This window comes from Phalacrocorax carbo, chromosome 2, assembly GCF_963921805.1.
Source record: "Phalacrocorax carbo chromosome 2, bPhaCar2.1, whole genome shotgun sequence".
In the NCBI taxonomy this organism is placed as follows: Eukaryota; Metazoa; Chordata; class Aves; order Suliformes; family Phalacrocoracidae; genus Phalacrocorax; species Phalacrocorax carbo.
Window position 1 is genome coordinate 56,871,284 of NC_087514.1, and position 18,676 is coordinate 56,889,959.

At 40.5% G+C, this 18,676-nt stretch overlaps 1 protein-coding gene across 7 annotated transcripts in view; it reads right to left on the bottom strand.

The window, feature by feature from the left end:
- Positions 1 to 667: 667 nt before the first annotated feature.
- Positions 668 to 18,676, bottom strand: part of PPP4R1 (protein phosphatase 4 regulatory subunit 1) — a 90,566-nt gene continuing 72,557 nt past the window's right edge. For all 7 annotated transcript variants that reach the window (XM_064443008.1, XM_064443009.1, XM_064443006.1 and 4 more), the window contains 9 exons: positions 16,242 to 16,417; positions 11,971 to 12,066; positions 10,499 to 10,684; positions 8,605 to 8,766; positions 7,886 to 7,986; positions 4,864 to 4,984; positions 4,634 to 4,768; positions 3,452 to 3,593; positions 668 to 1,748 (listed from right to left, as the gene is read on the bottom strand). In XM_064443008.1, the coding sequence (XP_064299078.1) occupies positions 1,585 to 1,748; positions 3,452 to 3,593; positions 4,634 to 4,768; positions 4,864 to 4,984; positions 7,886 to 7,986; positions 8,605 to 8,766; positions 10,499 to 10,684; positions 11,971 to 12,066; positions 16,242 to 16,417 (1,283 nt within the window). In that variant the 3' untranslated portion in view covers positions 668 to 1,584. The remainder of the gene's footprint in view (positions 1,749 to 3,451; positions 3,594 to 4,633; positions 4,769 to 4,863; positions 4,985 to 7,885; positions 7,987 to 8,604; positions 8,767 to 10,498; positions 10,685 to 11,970; positions 12,067 to 16,241; positions 16,418 to 18,676) is intronic.

Genomic DNA, 18,676 nt, shown 5'->3' on the forward strand with positions numbered 1-18,676 from the left:
ACCTCTATGGCCATGCTCAGGATTAAAAAAGCAGGCCGTGGGGAAGTAAATAGCAACTTTCTGTTTACTAGAGAAGATTAACTACAAAAGAACCTGTTTTCCCAAGAAAATGGGAAATTAAAAAAAAAGAGAAACCTGCCTGAGGCTGAACTGCCAGGGTACCAGGTACTTGACTGATAAATGAAAATGTTCTGCTAAAGTACATCAAAGATAAGCTGCCATAGCCATTTCTACCTCCTCAGGAAAATAAGCTTCACACATTTCAGGTTCGGCAGGCTGGAAGAAAGGTGATTTAAGCAAGTTGCCCCTGGAAGACATAGGAGATACTGTATCAGTCATTTTAAGAGAGAGGAAACGAAAGCAGTCAACAGACTGAAGGTAGATAAAGGCCAGTTTGAGCTCACAGTTTCCTGTAAATCTGGACTGAGGTGGATATTCAGACTTGCTTCAGCAAAGATGCCGTTTCATGCTGGAGTGACAATTTCCCCAGCACAAGAGGGATGCTTGAAAGAGAATCTAGCAAAACCTCAATTACACAGCCAAAGTACATCTGTGCTGTAGTATATTCCATCTCAAAATGCAAAATTCTTCACAACCATTAAGCAAACCCTTTCCCCTGCAATAGCCATCAATGTGTAAAGAACCAGAAAAAATAAAAAAGGGCCACTTAAATGTCAAACTTATTCTTTAATGTCTTAAAAAGGTCACAAGATTGTTTTCAATCTTATTAATAAATTTTATTTGGACAAGTAGAGAACAACTTGTATCACAACAGCTTTAAACAACATGATTAAAGACTGTGGCACTCCAAGGAGGCTCACAGATATGTACAGTATTTGAAGAAAAAAGTTGCACCTCAGAGCTGATCATGATCAAGTTAAAAATACCTGACTTAAAAGTACATGTGCTAATAAATTTCCTTTAGGTCATGACCAGCATGAAAATAATTAGGACACAGGTACTCAGCAAAGTTTTCTGCTAATGGGTACAGCAATATGCTGCATTTAAGGATTAAAATCAAATTCTAGTTTAGTGTTAGCACTGAGCCCTTAAGAGAAATCCAAATTTCTACTTTTCCCCATTTACAAACATCAAAGCTATTCCCACTTAAGGGTGTGCCCAGCTGCACAGAAATCAAGTCCTTGAATGATAAAAACTTTGAGCGCTAATACTGGAGGTCTTACATCCCGGTATAAATTTGCCTTTCTGGCCATTTCATCTATCAGTTGCTACAGAAAATACTTGCTAAGTTAACTCCTCAGGAGAAACAACGCAGGTCTCTGGAAATCACATCCTTTCTACAATGAAAATGATCTGCCAATTCAAGTTTCATTTGTTCAGGAAGACAGAAGATTTAAGGCTTCGGTGGCAAAAATAATCCTCTGAGCAGTTTTTCTAAAGTCGAGCTGACACAGGTATGTTTACTTTTTCTTGACTTAAAATCCCTGGTATCAGGTTTAGATAACATCCACCTGTGAAGTCTGGCAAGAAATCTCTCCTTCCAAAGAGGCTGTCCTAGATCAACCATTTTAGAAGCATTTGAGGATAGTTTAAATTTTTAATTATAGCAACATTCAGAACTTTTTAGTAGGTTGACGAAGCAGTGCTCATGGCATCATCTGCAATTTTGGTACTGGCAGGGTGTATGCTTGCAAAATATTTGACATCACTGTCATCATCCATTTGAAGCGCCATAATTGTTTGCTCCACAGCTTCTTGATGGGAGTTGGCAGAATTTAGAAAATATTCTGTAAGAGAAAATGCACAAGGCTTATCAGAGGAAAAGACGGCAGATACTTCCAACGCAAACCTCGGCATACTATCATGATGTTCAAAATCTCAGGAGGCAGTGCACATGTATAGTCAAAGTGGAACATCTGAGCTGGCACACAATACACTTCTGAATACGCTTATGAATTCACCTGAAAAAAAACCAAACCAAAACTCGTTCTATGCTTCAGAACACAGTTGCTCTACACAGGGCTGTTAGAGTACCAGATTTCTGTGGTCGTTCAGCATAAATGTCAGTGTGACAGGCTCCTTGAGCAAAAGGGAAGAAAAAACCCGCAAGAGACTCAGGAATGTGCGTATATTTGCAATGGAGGGAAGGTATCACAAACCCATGGCCATGCCACTCCGTTTCACTGGCAGCCTTGCCAAGTAATTCTCAAACAATAAAACTAAGCTAACATGAAATAAAAGTGGAGGAAGTTCCAACATCTGGCAGTTTTCATGAACTACACAACACAAGTTGTGCAAAAGCAGTGTAACTACAAACAGCTCACAGGAAGGGCGATTCAGATCTGAGGTTTAAAAACTTCTGAACTTATTTTTTCTGTTTTTTGTAATCTATCCATCATCCCTAATCACACACACAACATCTTTGAGGCAGGGGCTACCTGTATTATAAGCTTACACACTGGCAATGCAGAATGCAGGTGTACTATCCAGGTGAGGAACACAAAAATGACAAGGACAACAACAAAAATACCAGCACCACGTAACAACAGGAAGAATGGTGACAGTCTTGGCACAGTTAACAGAGGATAAATTACTGCACATTAGCTGATCCATCTTAACTGTCTACATATGCTTACTCAGAGTCTCCAGCATACACAAGACAGCTAGCGGTAGCCTGGTTCTCACTGTGTTGGCATCCTTTGTGTTGTCCAGTGTTTTGAACATTTTGCGTTTTCTTCACACTTGCTACACTAAAAACAGGAGTCCTCAAGCCAGTGTATGGTTTTGAGGAAGAAAGTGACTAGAACTGGATGAAGTATTCCAAGTGTGGACACTACTGGTTTACAAAATAGCATAACATTTTTAATGCTATTTTCCTTTACAATGCTTTGGAATCTGAGCACTGATAACTCTTCTGGCATCTGCTATGCACTGGGGATGCTTTCCTAAGCAAAGTCTGCAATCTGAAAGTTGCATGTCTAATTTCCCTGAAGAGACTCCAGAGCAACTTTCTTCCCACTACTACCACAAAATATAAGAAACAAACAGCAGCTATCTCTTCTCCCCCAGTGAGAAAACAGATGGTGGATTTGTACGAAAGGATTTTTTTTTTAATCCTTACTACACAGAACATCAGAATTTTTTTAAGCAAATGAAAAGGTACTGTTCAACAACTTCACAGTTGCTAGCTGTTCATTCATGCTTTCTGTACCCTGATGATACCTCTACAAACTAGCTCATTCAGGGAAAACAGTGCAAAAAGAGCAGGCTGGCATATGAACAAGAACTCTTATTTCCCCAGCATTACACAACAGTGGCTCTGATGCAACAAGGTTCATGGTTTTATCTCAGCCAAGGTAACATTCCACACCAAGGAGACTGTAAAAGCAAGAGCAACCCACATCTGATATTGTTTCTTCTCTCCCAGCTGACTATAGGAAAGTGGAGTGACAAAAAGATGTACAGTCAGCAACTCCTTCTGACCACTAACCTTTCTCTAGAAGAGTTTGCTTTAATGTTTTTGCAAGCAGGACTCGAACATTTGGAACCCTGTCAGATGCCAAGTGCAGTAAGTGTGGCAACAGATGCACAGCAAACTGGTCCATGGGCAGGCAGTCATCTTCACTGATAGTCTGGCAAGACAACAGAAGCAATTTCATTAGATTTCAGCACAGTGAGGATAAAAATCCCAACACATCAGAGCTGACGGATCTTATTACCTTCATAGCATGAATACAGTAGGTAGTATCCACAAAGTTTTAAAAGACGTTGCAATACTTTCTAGCACAAAGTACAGAGCGAAGCAAGTTTCAGTTGAGGAAATCCAAGCTCAGTTAGAAGTCCACTTTCATTTTGTATAAAGTCTGGCAGCTTCCTTATTTTTATTGGGTTTGGTTTGGGAGTTTGTTGTTGTTGTTTTTTTTTTTTTAATCACTGTTTCAGTTGAAAGCACGGAAGAGACGTAAAAGGCCTACCCAATCCTTTTAAGATTTATTTAGTCTTTGTTTTAACTAGGTACTATTAAGACAAGGATGGTTCATCTCAATATATATCTGTTGTACCCAAACTCATTTCTCTAAAGAAGCCTGAAGCTCACATTTCCCCAGCTACTTCAAAGAACTGTCCCACCTGGGCAGCAGTCATGTTGGCTCCCAGTCTGCACCTCTGCTACGGTCTCCAAATATGACCGTTTCTTTGGAAGAGTTGCAACTAGTGGGGGTCCCGCTTATTTTACGGAGAATAATTCATTTTTGACCAAGCTGCACTAGCTGGCTAAGGGGGTATAGGCAACTCCTAGTGCCCGATTTCTAAAGGGTAAGCCAACAAAGTAGCAGACTGCTGCAGCATATTATAAAAATCTCACTTCATGCTGAGTAACAAAGCAGCTTTCCAACTCAGGGATTATTTTCCTATGCATTTGTTTCATATTCAACATCAGATTTGACAAGCTGATGTTAATATGCTAAGCTAAAGATGCATTCAAGCTCATCTATGGAGCAACACTGAAGAAAGCAGCCATGAAATCTATTCCCTTGGAAACAAAGTTCTCAAAACATTCATTAAAATAGTGTCAATAGACAGCTAAAGAGTTCCAGCCACGTATCCCCCCTTTCACTCTTACCACCCCCACCTCCTGCCAAAACCAAGAAGATGAACAAAAAAGACATTTTACCTGGCAAATAAAGACAAAAGTTTGCCGACCAGACCATTTGCGGCATCTACAGAACTTTTCAACAAGTTCATTCATGAGGTCTACCACAAAGGTTGATGTTGAAGCCATGTACAGCTTTTTTACCATTTCACTAACCTTGAAGAAATGAGAAGAAAAAAAAAATACAAGAGTTACTCCTGACCACCAACCCTCAGAAGTTCAAAATCCTGAATTTACTTAAATTGCTTTACCAGCTTGTAAGAAATCCAACGGACAGAAGACACTTTGTCTGCACAGAGGCTGAAAGCGATAGGTCGCAAGTAGTCATAAATGTCTCTGGCACTGTACAGATCTAGAAGCAAGATCAGTTGCCTACAAGATAGAAGAACAACTAGAGTACGTTATAATAAGCAGAAAGGTAGCTTTGATAGACAATATGTTCATTTATATGACAACACTTGCCAAATATGAAATACGACCATAATAGAGTTACTGAAAAGTAAAATCTGTTTTTCAATGTCACCAGTGTGACTATGGGTCACTTGCAAATTTTCAATTGTCACTTATTCACAATAAAGGCAAAATGCTGCATCAGCAAAAAGAGTGAAAAAAACTAGGGGAGAGGCAAGGGAACCGAGGTTGCATATACAAGGCAGGGATCCTGACACTGGCTACACTGTACATGCAGCACAGCAATCAAGATGTGAATGGCACTGCAGTGTGCACATACATATGGATACCTGGTAAAGACATCTTACACATATAACATATGTACAGCTACAAAGTGCTGCTCTGACTTAGTTTGATAAACATCCTTGGTCATTTATGTACATTGATTTATCAAATCAATAAACAACTACTACTTCAGAGTATACTGGACAACTAGAGAAATTATCAGTCTTCAATTAGTAATGAGTTGATTAAGATTTCAGCAGGCTCCAGACACAAGTATGTGTCATGAATGGTAGAAAGGCATGTCAAAAGAAGTGGCATGACTCATTACAAGGGCCAACTGAACATCTCCATACCAACAATAACAGGTAAGTGATTTGTAGTTACTAAATCAAAAAAACACTTAAATGTAGCAAAAACATGACATCATGATCAGTTTTTGAACTAGGTCCCTTAAAATTTAATTCAAAAGACACACTGTAGTTAGTCATTACAATGTGCTCACTTCTTCATTCCTGCTAGAGAAGCCCTGGTCCCACAGTCTCTCCTCACAAGGCATATGCTGCAGCCTTGATTATCCTGGTGGCCCTCTGCTAAATTTGTTCCAGTTAGTCAGCTTTTGTATTGATATAGATTCATTACTCCAGATAAGATCTGGTGAGGGCTGACTAGAGGGGGCTAATCTATTCCCTTGACATACTGACCTCGCTCCTGTTGATACAACCAGGATTATGTCACCGTGACACACTGCTAGCTCATGTTCAGCTCAGGAGGCTGTCCTCCATGACACCCTGGGCCTTTTCAGCAGAGCTGCTCTGAGAGCAGCCAGTCCTCAGTCTGTCTCACTGTCAGAGGTTCTTCCTTCCCATGCAAAGGACTCAACATCTGACATCTGTCCCTTGTTGAATTTCATAAGGCTCCTGTCAGCCCCCCTCCTCCAGCCTGTCTGGCAGCCCTCCCCTTAAAGCACATTGACTAGTGATCCCATTCTGCTGTTGCCAGCAACCTGATGAGAATGCACACTCTCACCCCCTCCAGAATAATTGGTAAAGATGTTGAAGAGGAAAGGTCCCAGACTGCACTCCTGCAGCACCTATAGCTATACTCCATGCAAAGTACAACCTATTACCCACAATCTCCTGAACCCAACCATTCAATTACTTCTACTCATCTAGCCTCCAACCATCCAGATCATTACGTCCTAAACCCAGCTACAAGAATATTGTGAGACATGGCATTAAAAGCATTGCTAAAGCACAGGTAAATGATATTCACCGCCTTCTCATCCACAGATTCAGTCATTTAACCACAGAAGGCAGGTTGACGTGATTTACTCTTGCAAATGCATGCTGACTGTTTTCATGGAGTTGTCCTTCACATGCCCAGAAATGGTTTCCAAGAGGACTGGCTCCATGTATCCCAGGGCCTGATGTGAGGCTGACGAAGTTTTAACTCCCCTGACAGTACCCATCTTCTAAAAGCCCAAAAGCACATCATCGGCTTCTCTCGAGTTCCTGGTGACCTGCCTTCATCTTCACATCATTTCAAAGGTGATGGCTAATGGCCTTGCTATGACACGTGCCAGCTCTGTAAACACCCTCAGTTGCAGCCTGTCTGGTCTGATGGATATACATCGGTTGAGTATTCCCTCGGTTGATCCTCAACCACTACTGAAACCGACTCTCAGCATAGAGCCCTAGGATATCTTGCAAGTACCTCAATCAGTACCTTAGCCTTCTTTGTGCCCACCTGATGGCACACCAAAATCATCCACCCCATTCAGCAATGGTTCCATATTTTCCCTGTTTATTCTTTTTTTGCTGACATAAGACCCCTTGCAAGTCTCAGCTCTAGCCGAGCTTTGACTTTGCTAATATAACCCTATATGCCTGGGCAATGTTTCTAACTTCCTTCTGTGCACCCTGTCCCTGCTTTCACCTCCCGTCCAATTCTTTTTTGCATTCAAGCTCAGTCATGAGTTTCCTTCCTAGCCAAACCAGGCCCTTAATACATCTTGTTTTTTCTGAGTATCAAGATGGACTATGCATTCTCTTGAAGGATGCTGTCCGTGAAAATCTGCTGGCTTTTCTGAGCAACTTGAGCTTCCAGAGCTTCCTGCCATAGAGGCCCACATACCATTCCACAAAAAGGCCAGTCTGCTCACATGAAGTCCAAGGTCACCGCTCTGCTGCTTGCTTTCTTTACTCCCATCAAGATGTTGATCTCCTCTATTTCATGCTCATGAATTCAGGCTACTAATCAGACACAGCAACTTGAAGTCAAATTGCTAGAACACTTCTATTGACTTCAAGAGCAAGCAGATGTGGTCTTCTCTTTCGGCAGCTTCTGTTTTTTATGGAAGGCTAATTTTTGTCAACATGTGGTGATGGAAAAGATGTCCAAGTTCCAACTTGAGCACTTACAGTGCTATACAATTACTGGGAATTTTTAAGCAAGGGGGACAAGTAGAAGAGGATAAGGACTATCCACTAATTAAAAATGAAATTCATTTTTAAGATGCACTGTAAGATGTTTATTCTATGATTTTAACATCTTTAAATATTCACAACAATAAAAACAAGCACCCAGAAAACTACGTACTCGGCCAGCTCTGCACGGAAACGCCAGTTCCTGCTGTTATCAGTCACTAGGAATTCCTGGAGCTGATAAAGATATTCTCGTCTTTTGTCAAGATGAAGAAGCTGTAACAATAAATATAAACTTACATAAAGAAATGTAGGCTATGATCAGCAGATAGAACAAGAGCTTTAAAACACAGCTAATAAAACACTTGCTTTTATTCAAAAAAGTAATCTTTAACAATAGTGTTGCTTTTCTGGGCTAAACCCTACCATGCTTAAGTCTATAGAATCACACGGGGCACCACTGAAAGCAAAATCTGATCTAATCTCTGCTTTTACTCTAGGAAACAAGAAGGGTAAGCAGTAAAGGCAGTATTGGATTTTAAAGGTTTTATGATCTGCGTCTTTCAGCTCCAAAAATGAGACAGTTGCAGAAAAGCTCCTGAAGAAGTTTGAGAAGTTGCACAGAGAGATTAGAGCCATCAAAAAATAAAACTTAATACCATCCACTAGCACCTATTTATTGAATAAACAAACCAGGCTCTTCAGATAAAAGAAACTATCAACACAGATGCCCTGCAAATTATACTCCAGTATTCAACAGACATCCAGATTCCATCCAGATTTGTAGGGATTCCCAGAAAGAGTTATTCCGGTGTTAAGTTAAAAACAAAGTGCTTACAAAGAAATGAAGCAAAATACATAATTCCACTTGACCAGAGCTGAACACAGACATACCTTCAGGAAGTCATGTAAGTGTTTAAGCACACCTATCCTGACTTCATCTAGATCTTTTAAAAAGCCATTGAAGACAGGGACTAAATCTCCAGCTGTAAGCTGATCTCCAAGGATGACGGCGAGTTCATGTATAGAAAATGCTAGCGTCCGCCGAACCTTCCACTGTAAAATAAATATATACATACATAAATTTTATTGATGTATCATCTGAAGTGCGCTATTTTAACTTGAGGGTCAGTGTTGCTGTACGCTTCTCTGGGAGAACTTATCTTGGGCCGCATATCTCCGGGACACAGGGCTCTACCCACCCTGGGGACAGTGATGCACAGACATCAATATGATGGATACAAAATGTCCGTTTATTTAGCTGCGTCACACACTTATATAGCTCTTGCGCTTCCTGTTCCTGCCACTCCTATGGGAGGAGTCTATCTTTCCGTCACATGCCGTGATCTTCCGGTCGCCGATCCCTGTCTATTCCCCTACAGGTCAGTATCCAAGCTGGACTCCCAGCAAGCTACAGTATTTAGAAATACATTCAACAGTGTCTCATGTAACAACTGCAAATGAAATTTAAAAATTAAAGAGGAGGGAAGAGAAGACAAATGACAAGGTATCATTTCTTCCACCTGAATATCAAGGAACTATGCAAATGAAAGTAATGAAAATATTTTAATTTTCCAGGTCCTTCTAGGGAAGGAAAACAGTATTCCTGACATCAGTACACATCACACACTGCTTTAAATTCTTCTAGGTAAATTAGCTCCACTTTACTACTCTCAATTGTTTAATTTATAAAACAGAATAAGAACCCAAAATATTTCAGCTGGCATATTTTACCCTCCATATTAGGTAAAGTCTCACCCACACTGAGTGCCCAGCAGTCCAAGGACCAGTAGAGCTTTCCTAGATAAGAACTTACCCTAAATTGAGGGGGCACTGTTTTAATGGAGTAGTTACTTCAAGGAAGTCTTTTTAAATAAAAGAGCATCTATTCTTTAGCCAGCACTTTCCAGTTAGCATGGGTACTGTTCTTTGGCCCTGGTTTGGCAATTCAATCTTAATTCAGATTAGACTGGCAGTATGCTCAGGACAGTTTTGAACATAGGGTAATTTGTTTTTGCGTATGTTTTAAATTTATTAGCCAGTTATTTTTAAGGGCTGCAAAAGAGTTTGGAAAATATGAGCAATAGCCATGTATAAAATTACTCACTACATATCACTGAGAACTGCTGTTCTGACATAGCAAGCAACACGTTCATGAGAGATTAAGTAGTCTGATAATGTTTAAAGAAACAAAAAGAGCATCTCCAAAAAAGGAAAAACGGGAGGACTGGGAAACAACTGTAAACCAACAGTAAAATACACAAAGCCACCTCCTTACCACCTGACAACAAGGAAAATCCTGCTATTTGCAGTATTTTTTTTTTTAAACAGCAATGCTGCATGATGATAGTGATGTTATTCCCTTATGACTAACTGGATGCAGCACCATCAGGACACCAAAAGGCCTGGCGTGAGGCTGACTCACTGAGCTCCAGACATGCCTGCAGGGACACACGTCTGCTGACGCACAGCAGCACAGCCCAAATTCTCATACCTATGAGAACCCCAAGCACTGCCATAAGATCTTGAGCAGGCAGAGGAAATCTGAGACCCCCCTCACATTCCCACTGGAGATACACCTCCCACTCAAACTGCCCCATTTCCTTACTACCTGAGCACCACACACACAGCTTCCTCCGAGACAACAGTTATACTTTCATTCAATAAATGAAGAACTAATATCAACAACGGAAAGCTATGTAAAAAGCAGGGCAACCCAACACCCAGTAAACACACGAAATCATCATAAAGGTTCAGATCACTCACTGCCAGAGCTTCTTGAGCTTACCTGCATGTCAGATGCCAGCGTCTCATAGGTATCTTTCAAACAGTGCCAATTCTGTCTGCCTAACGTAAGTGCCACACCTGGCAGGCTGTAGGCACAGTGTTTGGCAATCTCAGTATCAACTGTTTGTGCACGAGATGGATCAGTCATTGATAAATACTGATCCAGCAAGGCTTGAGGTACAACATCCTACAGCAAGAAAAGGGTAGAGTGTTTACAGAATTTTCAGTAAATCCTCATAAGGCTTACTAAAATTCCAGGGCACGCTGTCAGAAGAACATTTTTCCCCCCCACAGAGTATTATTTAATTACAATCTCTTAATAAGAATGCAAAGATTTTGTATTTCGTAAGTCCACCAAAAAGTTCCAAAGAAATTATTACATGACTGGGGGCTGTTTGACAATACACAGGCCAATGTAATAAGATGAGAGGGTGGATCACTGTCTACTTACGCAGACCAGGAAATCAAGAGGCTACATTCTGCCTTTCTACAAACATTCAGGCTTGCAGGTTGTGCAAATTGGACATTTTAACTCACCCATAAAGAGGCAGAACAGCAAGTGATGAGACTCAAAAGTAATTTTCCTATTCCTCTCAATCTTGGGGAAGTGGGGGGAAGAAAACTAAATTCAAATGCTTTGACAAGGGGGGAAGGGGAGTGGGCAGAGTACAGTGTGTTCAGTATTGCTTCCAAACTCCCTGAAGAGTCACCAGGAAGGAACAACACTTCTTCAAAGACACTGATCTCTGGTGAAGACCAATCTTTCTATCCACTGAGAAATTAAAGCACCTGAACTGAAGTTTTGTGAAAACCTTTGTGTTGACTTCACTGTCCTTGCTTCCTTTGTTGCTAGTTTATCTCAGGCACTGACTCTACCCAAAGGGATGCACAAGAGCATTTCCCTAACACACAGCTGCCGAATAGCTCAGCTCTCATAAGGAACAAGAGGGACTGAGGTTCCCACTCAAGGAATCATGCAGGTACAAGGTGGGACACATAATGCCAAACTATGTAACAACATGCATATCATTCCTTTTGGGAAAAAAATAAGAGACAGTGAGATTAATGAATCACCTTCACACCTCTTCTTCAAAAAGCTGTCATGGGGTGTGGATGGTTCCACTCAAAACATTTGACAAAAAAACCCTTGTTTCCTCAATAACTTAATTTCCATTACAGGATAGTTTCCATAGCAAATGAAACCAGAGCCTGTAAGTCTACGATAACTGTTCTCATGTCAAAAAATACTGTCATCTCTTATACATAATTAAAACAGAAGCAACTGCTGAATTAAGCCATTATCTCTGGAAACACAGATTATTTTTAAATTACTTATTTTATGAGGTTTTATTTTATAGAAAATACATAACATCAGAAAGGACTGGATGAAACACATAGAAGAAATCCCCATATACATAAAAAAATCCCACTTATCTGATACACGTAGGAAAAACAGAAGCCACTGTCATTTACCTGTACTTTGGATTTTCTTTCTTCTTCAGGGCTGAAACTACTGTTGGTGCTCAAATCTGAATCATTATGAATATAGTGAAGTGTAGAATCCATATTCTATGGAAAAAGCAAAAAAAAAAGAAAAAGGTCACACAAAATACACTCAAGCATTAAACAAAACAAATGTCAGCATCAGGAAGCGCTGTCCTCACCTCAGGGTCTTTCTTAGATTAAAGGAATACATGTTTTAATGTCAAATACAATTTTGCTACAACCCAAAATCAAAAGGCCTGTAAGAGAAATCTTTCTGCTTTAAATTTCAAACACAGGCTCCTCTTATTCTGCTCCATTTTGGTTCTAATGGAATGAAAATCATAGGAGAGTACCACCTTTGAGACTGCATTAAGGAAAATGCAACTAACATATGGGTCACACTGCTTCTACCCAAAGGGAAAATGAGCAAACATCTGCAGCAGATTTTGCTGGATTTGTTGCTTTGGATTTGTGCTAGAAAAAGGTCAAAACAAAGCCACCCTCACACTTAAGAGTGGAAACTTATGAGATTTATGCTGTTGCTCCTTTCCTAGAGATGCTGCTTCTTCTATAATCTTCTCTACAGATGAGCTTCACCTTATAATACAGAGTCCTCGGGCCTCTCAGCAGTTCTATTAAAATAATTTTTAGCAATCATTCCAGCACCCTGGCTGCACATCTGGGCCTTGAAGATAAGGACTGAGACTCTGTTTCAGAACTCTACTGAGCAGCAGAGGTTTGATACACTATGATACACTGTGCTGCTGAGTGGATGCACTGTCATCTTCTATACCAGTGGAGTTCCCCAAATACAATGGGACTTTGCATATTCAAGAATTTCAAGAGGTATGTGACGAATATTTGGAAACTATATCGGGCTGCTGTCTGGTAGAACGAGACAAAGGCACTTTCGCTAGACATGAGCCAAGGTATCTATTCACAGATGCTGCAGGGTAAGCTCTCAGGGTCAACACAAGCACCAAGAATATGCCTACTCTACCAGCTGTTCAGACCAGTTTGACAATGTTAATTTTCAAGCTAACTAAAAACTTCAAGAAAGCCTCCAGGATACCATCTGTCTGCCTTGGTTTGACTTCAGACAGTTGCTTTTTCCTCTTCCATGATCTGCTTTCATCTAAGCATTGGGTTGTAACTTTAGTCACTGAGGTATAATTACAGGTGATAAAGAACAGGCAGAGCTATGAGGCAAGTGCATATTGCTGGCACAGTGGCCCAAATCACCTGTCAGGCTTATCAAGCAGCAGCAAGGTGTCAAAGTGCCAAGGAAAGAACAGATCTGCAAGTGACTCTGTAACTGTGTCCAGCAGCACATAACTCCAACATTAAAACCTCCAGAGGCTCTGAAAACCATCTCTGCAGGATTTTAGTTCAGCAATTCTCCACTCCTTTAGCCTTTTTTTCCTCTCCAGAAAAAGAGATTAAATAATTTTCAGCACTGCCAGAAAGTCACCAGCTTTCAGATCAAGAAATTATGAGGCAGCCAGCACGACACAGCCATAGTGCTTTCCATGAGTTGCCTGGGTACATGGGACCGGAGGCTAGTCATTCATTCTGCTACAATAAAAGTGAAGACTCCATCTCACAATCTCTGCTATATTGGCTCTAAAAGGCTAAGTTTAAAAAACAAAACAAAAAACCACACACCCCAAAACTTCATTGACTGAACTAAGCTGAATGACTAACTACAGAGAAGTGTCACAGATGGGAACATTTTTACCCAGCCACTTTTAAAGTCAAATATGCTTTCTAGAAAGGAAGAGCTTCAGTACAAAAGAACCACAGCATCAGCCAGTATTTAAGTCAATGCAGTATCTATTTCTGCAAATGAAGTTCCATCTGTAGTTTTATCATGTAACATGCACACACTGAACTGAGCACTGCAGAGAACCAGGACATAAAAATTCAGCAGGTTTAAGCCCAAAGGCTTCTTGTGTACAAACTGGTGAACCACCAGCTCCGAGATGAAAAATCTTTGTCTTGGCCTTACAAATCTCTTTTGTGAGGTTTCCTTTAGCTACAGTGTAACAAGAGTTCCCTGGTTGTGCTCCATGGACCCTTGCTCTGTGAGCTGGTTTGCACACAAAGCCCACAGCACCAGGACAAGTGGTGCTATTTCCTGACAGAGCAGCTGTCCCAAATGCAGACAGACGAGGCCAGTCTCAGGGGTCCAGTCTCCTCCTGGCATCCGCCCTCTTCTTAAACAGAGGTGCTTGTGCCAGACAGGGATGGGCTGATTTTAGTCCATTTTCCTTTGTTTTCCTTCCCTCTCCCTCCAAAAAAAAAAAAAAAGAAAAAAGAAAAAAAAAGAAAAGAGGGCTTTTGCACTCACTCACGAGGAATACAACTTCAGGGATTTCTTAAGGCTTACATTCAGTTATCAAACCTTCTACAGAGCATACAACCTAAAGAAAATTAAAATGGTGGCTCTTGAGGAAAAACGGAAACAGCTAGCCTCAACCTCAACAATCAAGCTTCATCTGTGTCCCAAAACCTTATCTGTTCACTTTATTACATTTCATTTGAATAGAGAACCTCTCTTTAATATGTAGCATTAACTCCTTCAGGAGCCTATACAGCTGCAGAAAGACAAGCAAAGGGTGATTTTGCTTTGTGATATGAGTGCAGAACTGTGAAGGCTGCTTTCAAATATAAAATGCTGTCGCGTGATTTTTCTAGTGTCCAGTACCCTACTGACACTTTGCTATGCTGACTTTTAAAAAAACCCACCCAATAAAAAAACAACCCCAAAAACCCACAAAAAAGCCACCTGTGGAAAATCAGGGCTCTATTCACTGCTAGGGGCAACTTGCTTAACAGATCACAGCTTGATTGCCAAATTCTAGGTCACCTCTATAACATCCTTTCACTTTTAAAATGAGGACTTGATTCAGTGCCAGTAACAAACAAGGAACTGACCGATTAAGAGCATCCTTTTAAAGAGTAAAACCAAAACCTATAAAAAACAACAGATACCAGCAATCTGACAGGTTCTTAAACTTTCCCTCAGCATGATACTTTAAAGAAATAAAATGGAGGACACGTCTCTCTGAACAAACACCACCATCACCTCCAAAAATTCGAAGGAACAAGGCTATATTTACACTCTTATTTTACAGGTTAGGATTAGAAAGAAGTGACTACAACAGATCCTATGATAAATATATTGAACCTGACATCAGGAATTGGGGACAGGTTTCTTTTTTTTTTTTAAACAAACAAGCAAACAAACCACATTTGTAGTGTTCAATTACAATTGTGTATAAACAGCAGTATCAGAGTGAATGTCACATTCCTCCACTCCCAAATATTTTTGGGCTACATGGTAGTCCAAGTGCTTAGGTGAAAAGTTAATTATGTGTCATCTGTTCTGGTTAAAGGCGGCTAAAAATGTCTGCACTGGACTGATGTCACCTCCTAGACTTTTCAAAGACATTTATCAAAATTTCATCTGAAAATATCATTTAGGCGATATGATTCAACAAATCACTTGCTGTAATTTTATAGAGCATATTTGGGAACCATTGCTTTCTACATAGCTATAGCTTTTAATACCACCAAAGCTCGTGGCACTACATGCAGTGAACACACTGGGTTTGGCCTAATACACAGTACAGAACAGAAAATGATATCAAATGCCACAGACTTCAGTCGGCCAGGGGGCAGTGGTGGGGTGCTGAAGAAATGAGTGCAAAAATCTTTAAAATGTTACTGATTACTGGAATTAACTTCCTCTTTCAGCAATCCTCACAACATCCTAGATTGCAGGTCCTAAACTTCTCTTATGCAGGCCAGTAAACTAGTGTAACACATTTTGACAGGGAGCACAGGGAACAAAGTACCTCTTTCTCTGGGTGGGAGGAAGGCAGCAAGGTAGGGAGGGCACTGGAGAAGGGGATTAATGTATTATCAGTAGGGGTCTGTTTTAAGCGAGGCAATATACAGTAATGAACTGCAGTAGCATTAAAACATCTTAAAACGTGTTAGTCACAACTGAGATTTTAAGAGAAACAATTTCAAGAATTTACATGGACAAGCACAGAGCTGGCAAAAACAAATGGCACCCAACACAACCCATTTTTATTTTAGTAGCTAGCACTTCAATACCAGGCAACAAAACCGAGTGTCACACTTGCCAAAAGTAGGAAGCATTTGGCTGCAATTACCGCACAAACACAAAATACCACTCTATTAGTGGAGCCCTGGAAATCCTAGTGTGGCAGAGTGCAAATCTCTCTTACCTCAACAGTATCACCAATTAAAGGCACAATATCACCCAGTATAGGTTTAAGATTCTGTTGGTCACTGATGGTTAGTTCAGTCTGCGAGTCTGTTTCCTTCCCGACACTGGCCATTGTCTCTTCTTGAGGATCCAAACTGGATGCTCTGAGTGCAGCAGACAACACCTCCACTTGTGCTGCAGCATATGAAAGAGAAATACATGAGAGAGACTGAACTGCGATAAACTTTTAGCAAGTCCACAAATCAACTTTTAGACAGTAACTAATTAACTGAAAGATGGTGTAAGAACTACGGGGCAGGTTAAGATTGACTGTTAGTAAATCCCAAACCAGGGATAACTAGCATAAAATGTAAGGCAGATTAACACTTTACTCTTTTTGTAGGGTGCTCAACCACACTATAGTCCAGTGAAATTCATCCGCAAAGCAAAAAAACACCCAAGTAAGACTGGTCTCATGGCAGGATCCATTCTTTAAGAATCCCAGTATATATTAATGGTGCAAATAGTCTTTGGGGCAGAAGAGCACATGAATGATAATTTACTGACTGAGCCTTTTGTGGGAGGTGGGAAAAAGAGTCAGAAGGGAAGAGTAATTCAAATAAAGCTTGAGATCAGGGTTTATTCATACTGAAGGGATTTATGTTCTGAGAGGCTGTGTCTGTCTCTGTATACAGCCATCAGATTCTTAAGTTTTTATAGCAACTCTAAAGCAAGATCTATATAGGAAGATCCTAGACCCCAGCAACTTTTTTCTGCACAGGATACTTCAGACTCCTTGCATCCTCCAAACGAATAACGAAGGTTGCACTGTTTGATGTCCTCTTATTCATCAAAAGAAAGCATTAGCACTTCACACTGCCATACACTCTTTTGAAATAGATCCAGCAGTTCTGAGGCTGCTCAGCTTTCCATCCCTCTGCTTACTGCTAATTAAAAAAAGCTTTGTTGAGCAATGTTCCTTAGATATAGTCTCACCTAAGCAGATCGGGTATCAGAGGCAATCTTAGCTGCAAGCAACAGAGAATTCTGTGCAGACTGATTGTGCTGGTTTTGGCTAGGATAGTTAATTTTCTTCATAGTAGCTAGTATGTGGCTGTGTTTTGGATTTCTGTTGGAAACCGTGCTTAACACGAGGATGGTTTTGTACCACTAAGCGGTGCTTACACAGTCAAGGCCTTTTCTGCCCCTCACCCCACCAGCGAGTGAGCTGGGGGTGCACAAGAAGCTGGGAGGGAACACAGCTGAGACAGCTGACCCCAACTGACCAAAGGGATATTCCATACCATACGTCATGCTCCGCATATAAAGCTGGGAAAAGGAGGAAGAGGAGGGGACAACATTTGGAGTGATGGTGTTTTGTCTTCCCAAGCAACTGTTACATGTGATGAAGCCCTGCTTTCCTGGAGATGGCTGAACACCTGCCTACTCATGGGAAGTAGCGAATGAATTCCTTGTTTTGCTTTGCTTGTGTGCACAGCTTTTGCTTTACCTATTAAAGTGTCTTTATCTCAACCCACGAGTTTTCTCACTTTTACTCTTCCGATTCTCTCCCCCATCCCACCGGGCGGTGGGGGGTGGGGGGAATTGAGCAAGCAGCTGTGGGGTGCTTAGTTGCCAGCTGGGGTTAAACCACAACACTGACCTACCCCTGCATCCCTCCTTCTCCACTTCTTCCCAAGAAGGTAAGGAGGAATAATTTCCTGACCCATTAAATTTACCCAGCCATCCAGAAGCTCTGCTCCTCATAGACTTAGGCTTTTCCAAGGTTTTTTAAATGCTTATTGTAAAATTAAACACGAAACCACATGCTTGTTTTCAATCCCATGTTGTCACACTAAGTTACAAAATCTGAACTTCTCCCTCTAGCTTTGATGGCGTTATTAACAATAATTAGACGAAGAAAGTTGGAATTATAGACAGAAGAAACAGATTTGCAATACATATGTTAAAAGAAGCAAAATTGTGCCAAGTTATAATCTTAACTAGCAAAAAATTGAAAAAAAACCACTACAGATACACTGTTTCCTAGATGGAGTCTGATGAGCAGGAGTAAAGGTAATTCTTTTCAATATTGCAATGCTAGCTCTGTAACAGCATCAGGTTTCTGATAGAACAACATAAAAGATATTCTTGCTGTATTACTGTAATTCACCCCAACAGGAGAAATCACAGCAAGTTAGAAACTTAAAACCAACATCATACTAATACTTCCACTATAAAACGCATATTAGAAAAGCATAGTTTCACTATGTATCTATAATATATAATTTATACATAAATACATAAAAAAGGAATTTTGCAGTACAATTTGTAAAATTAACAAAAGCTTGCTATGACTTAACTATTCAAGTGTTACTTCACTGACAATAAACCTCTGTACTTTAAAAGGCCCACTAGAATAAACAAGATGAAGGCTAGTAAATGCCTCCAAAA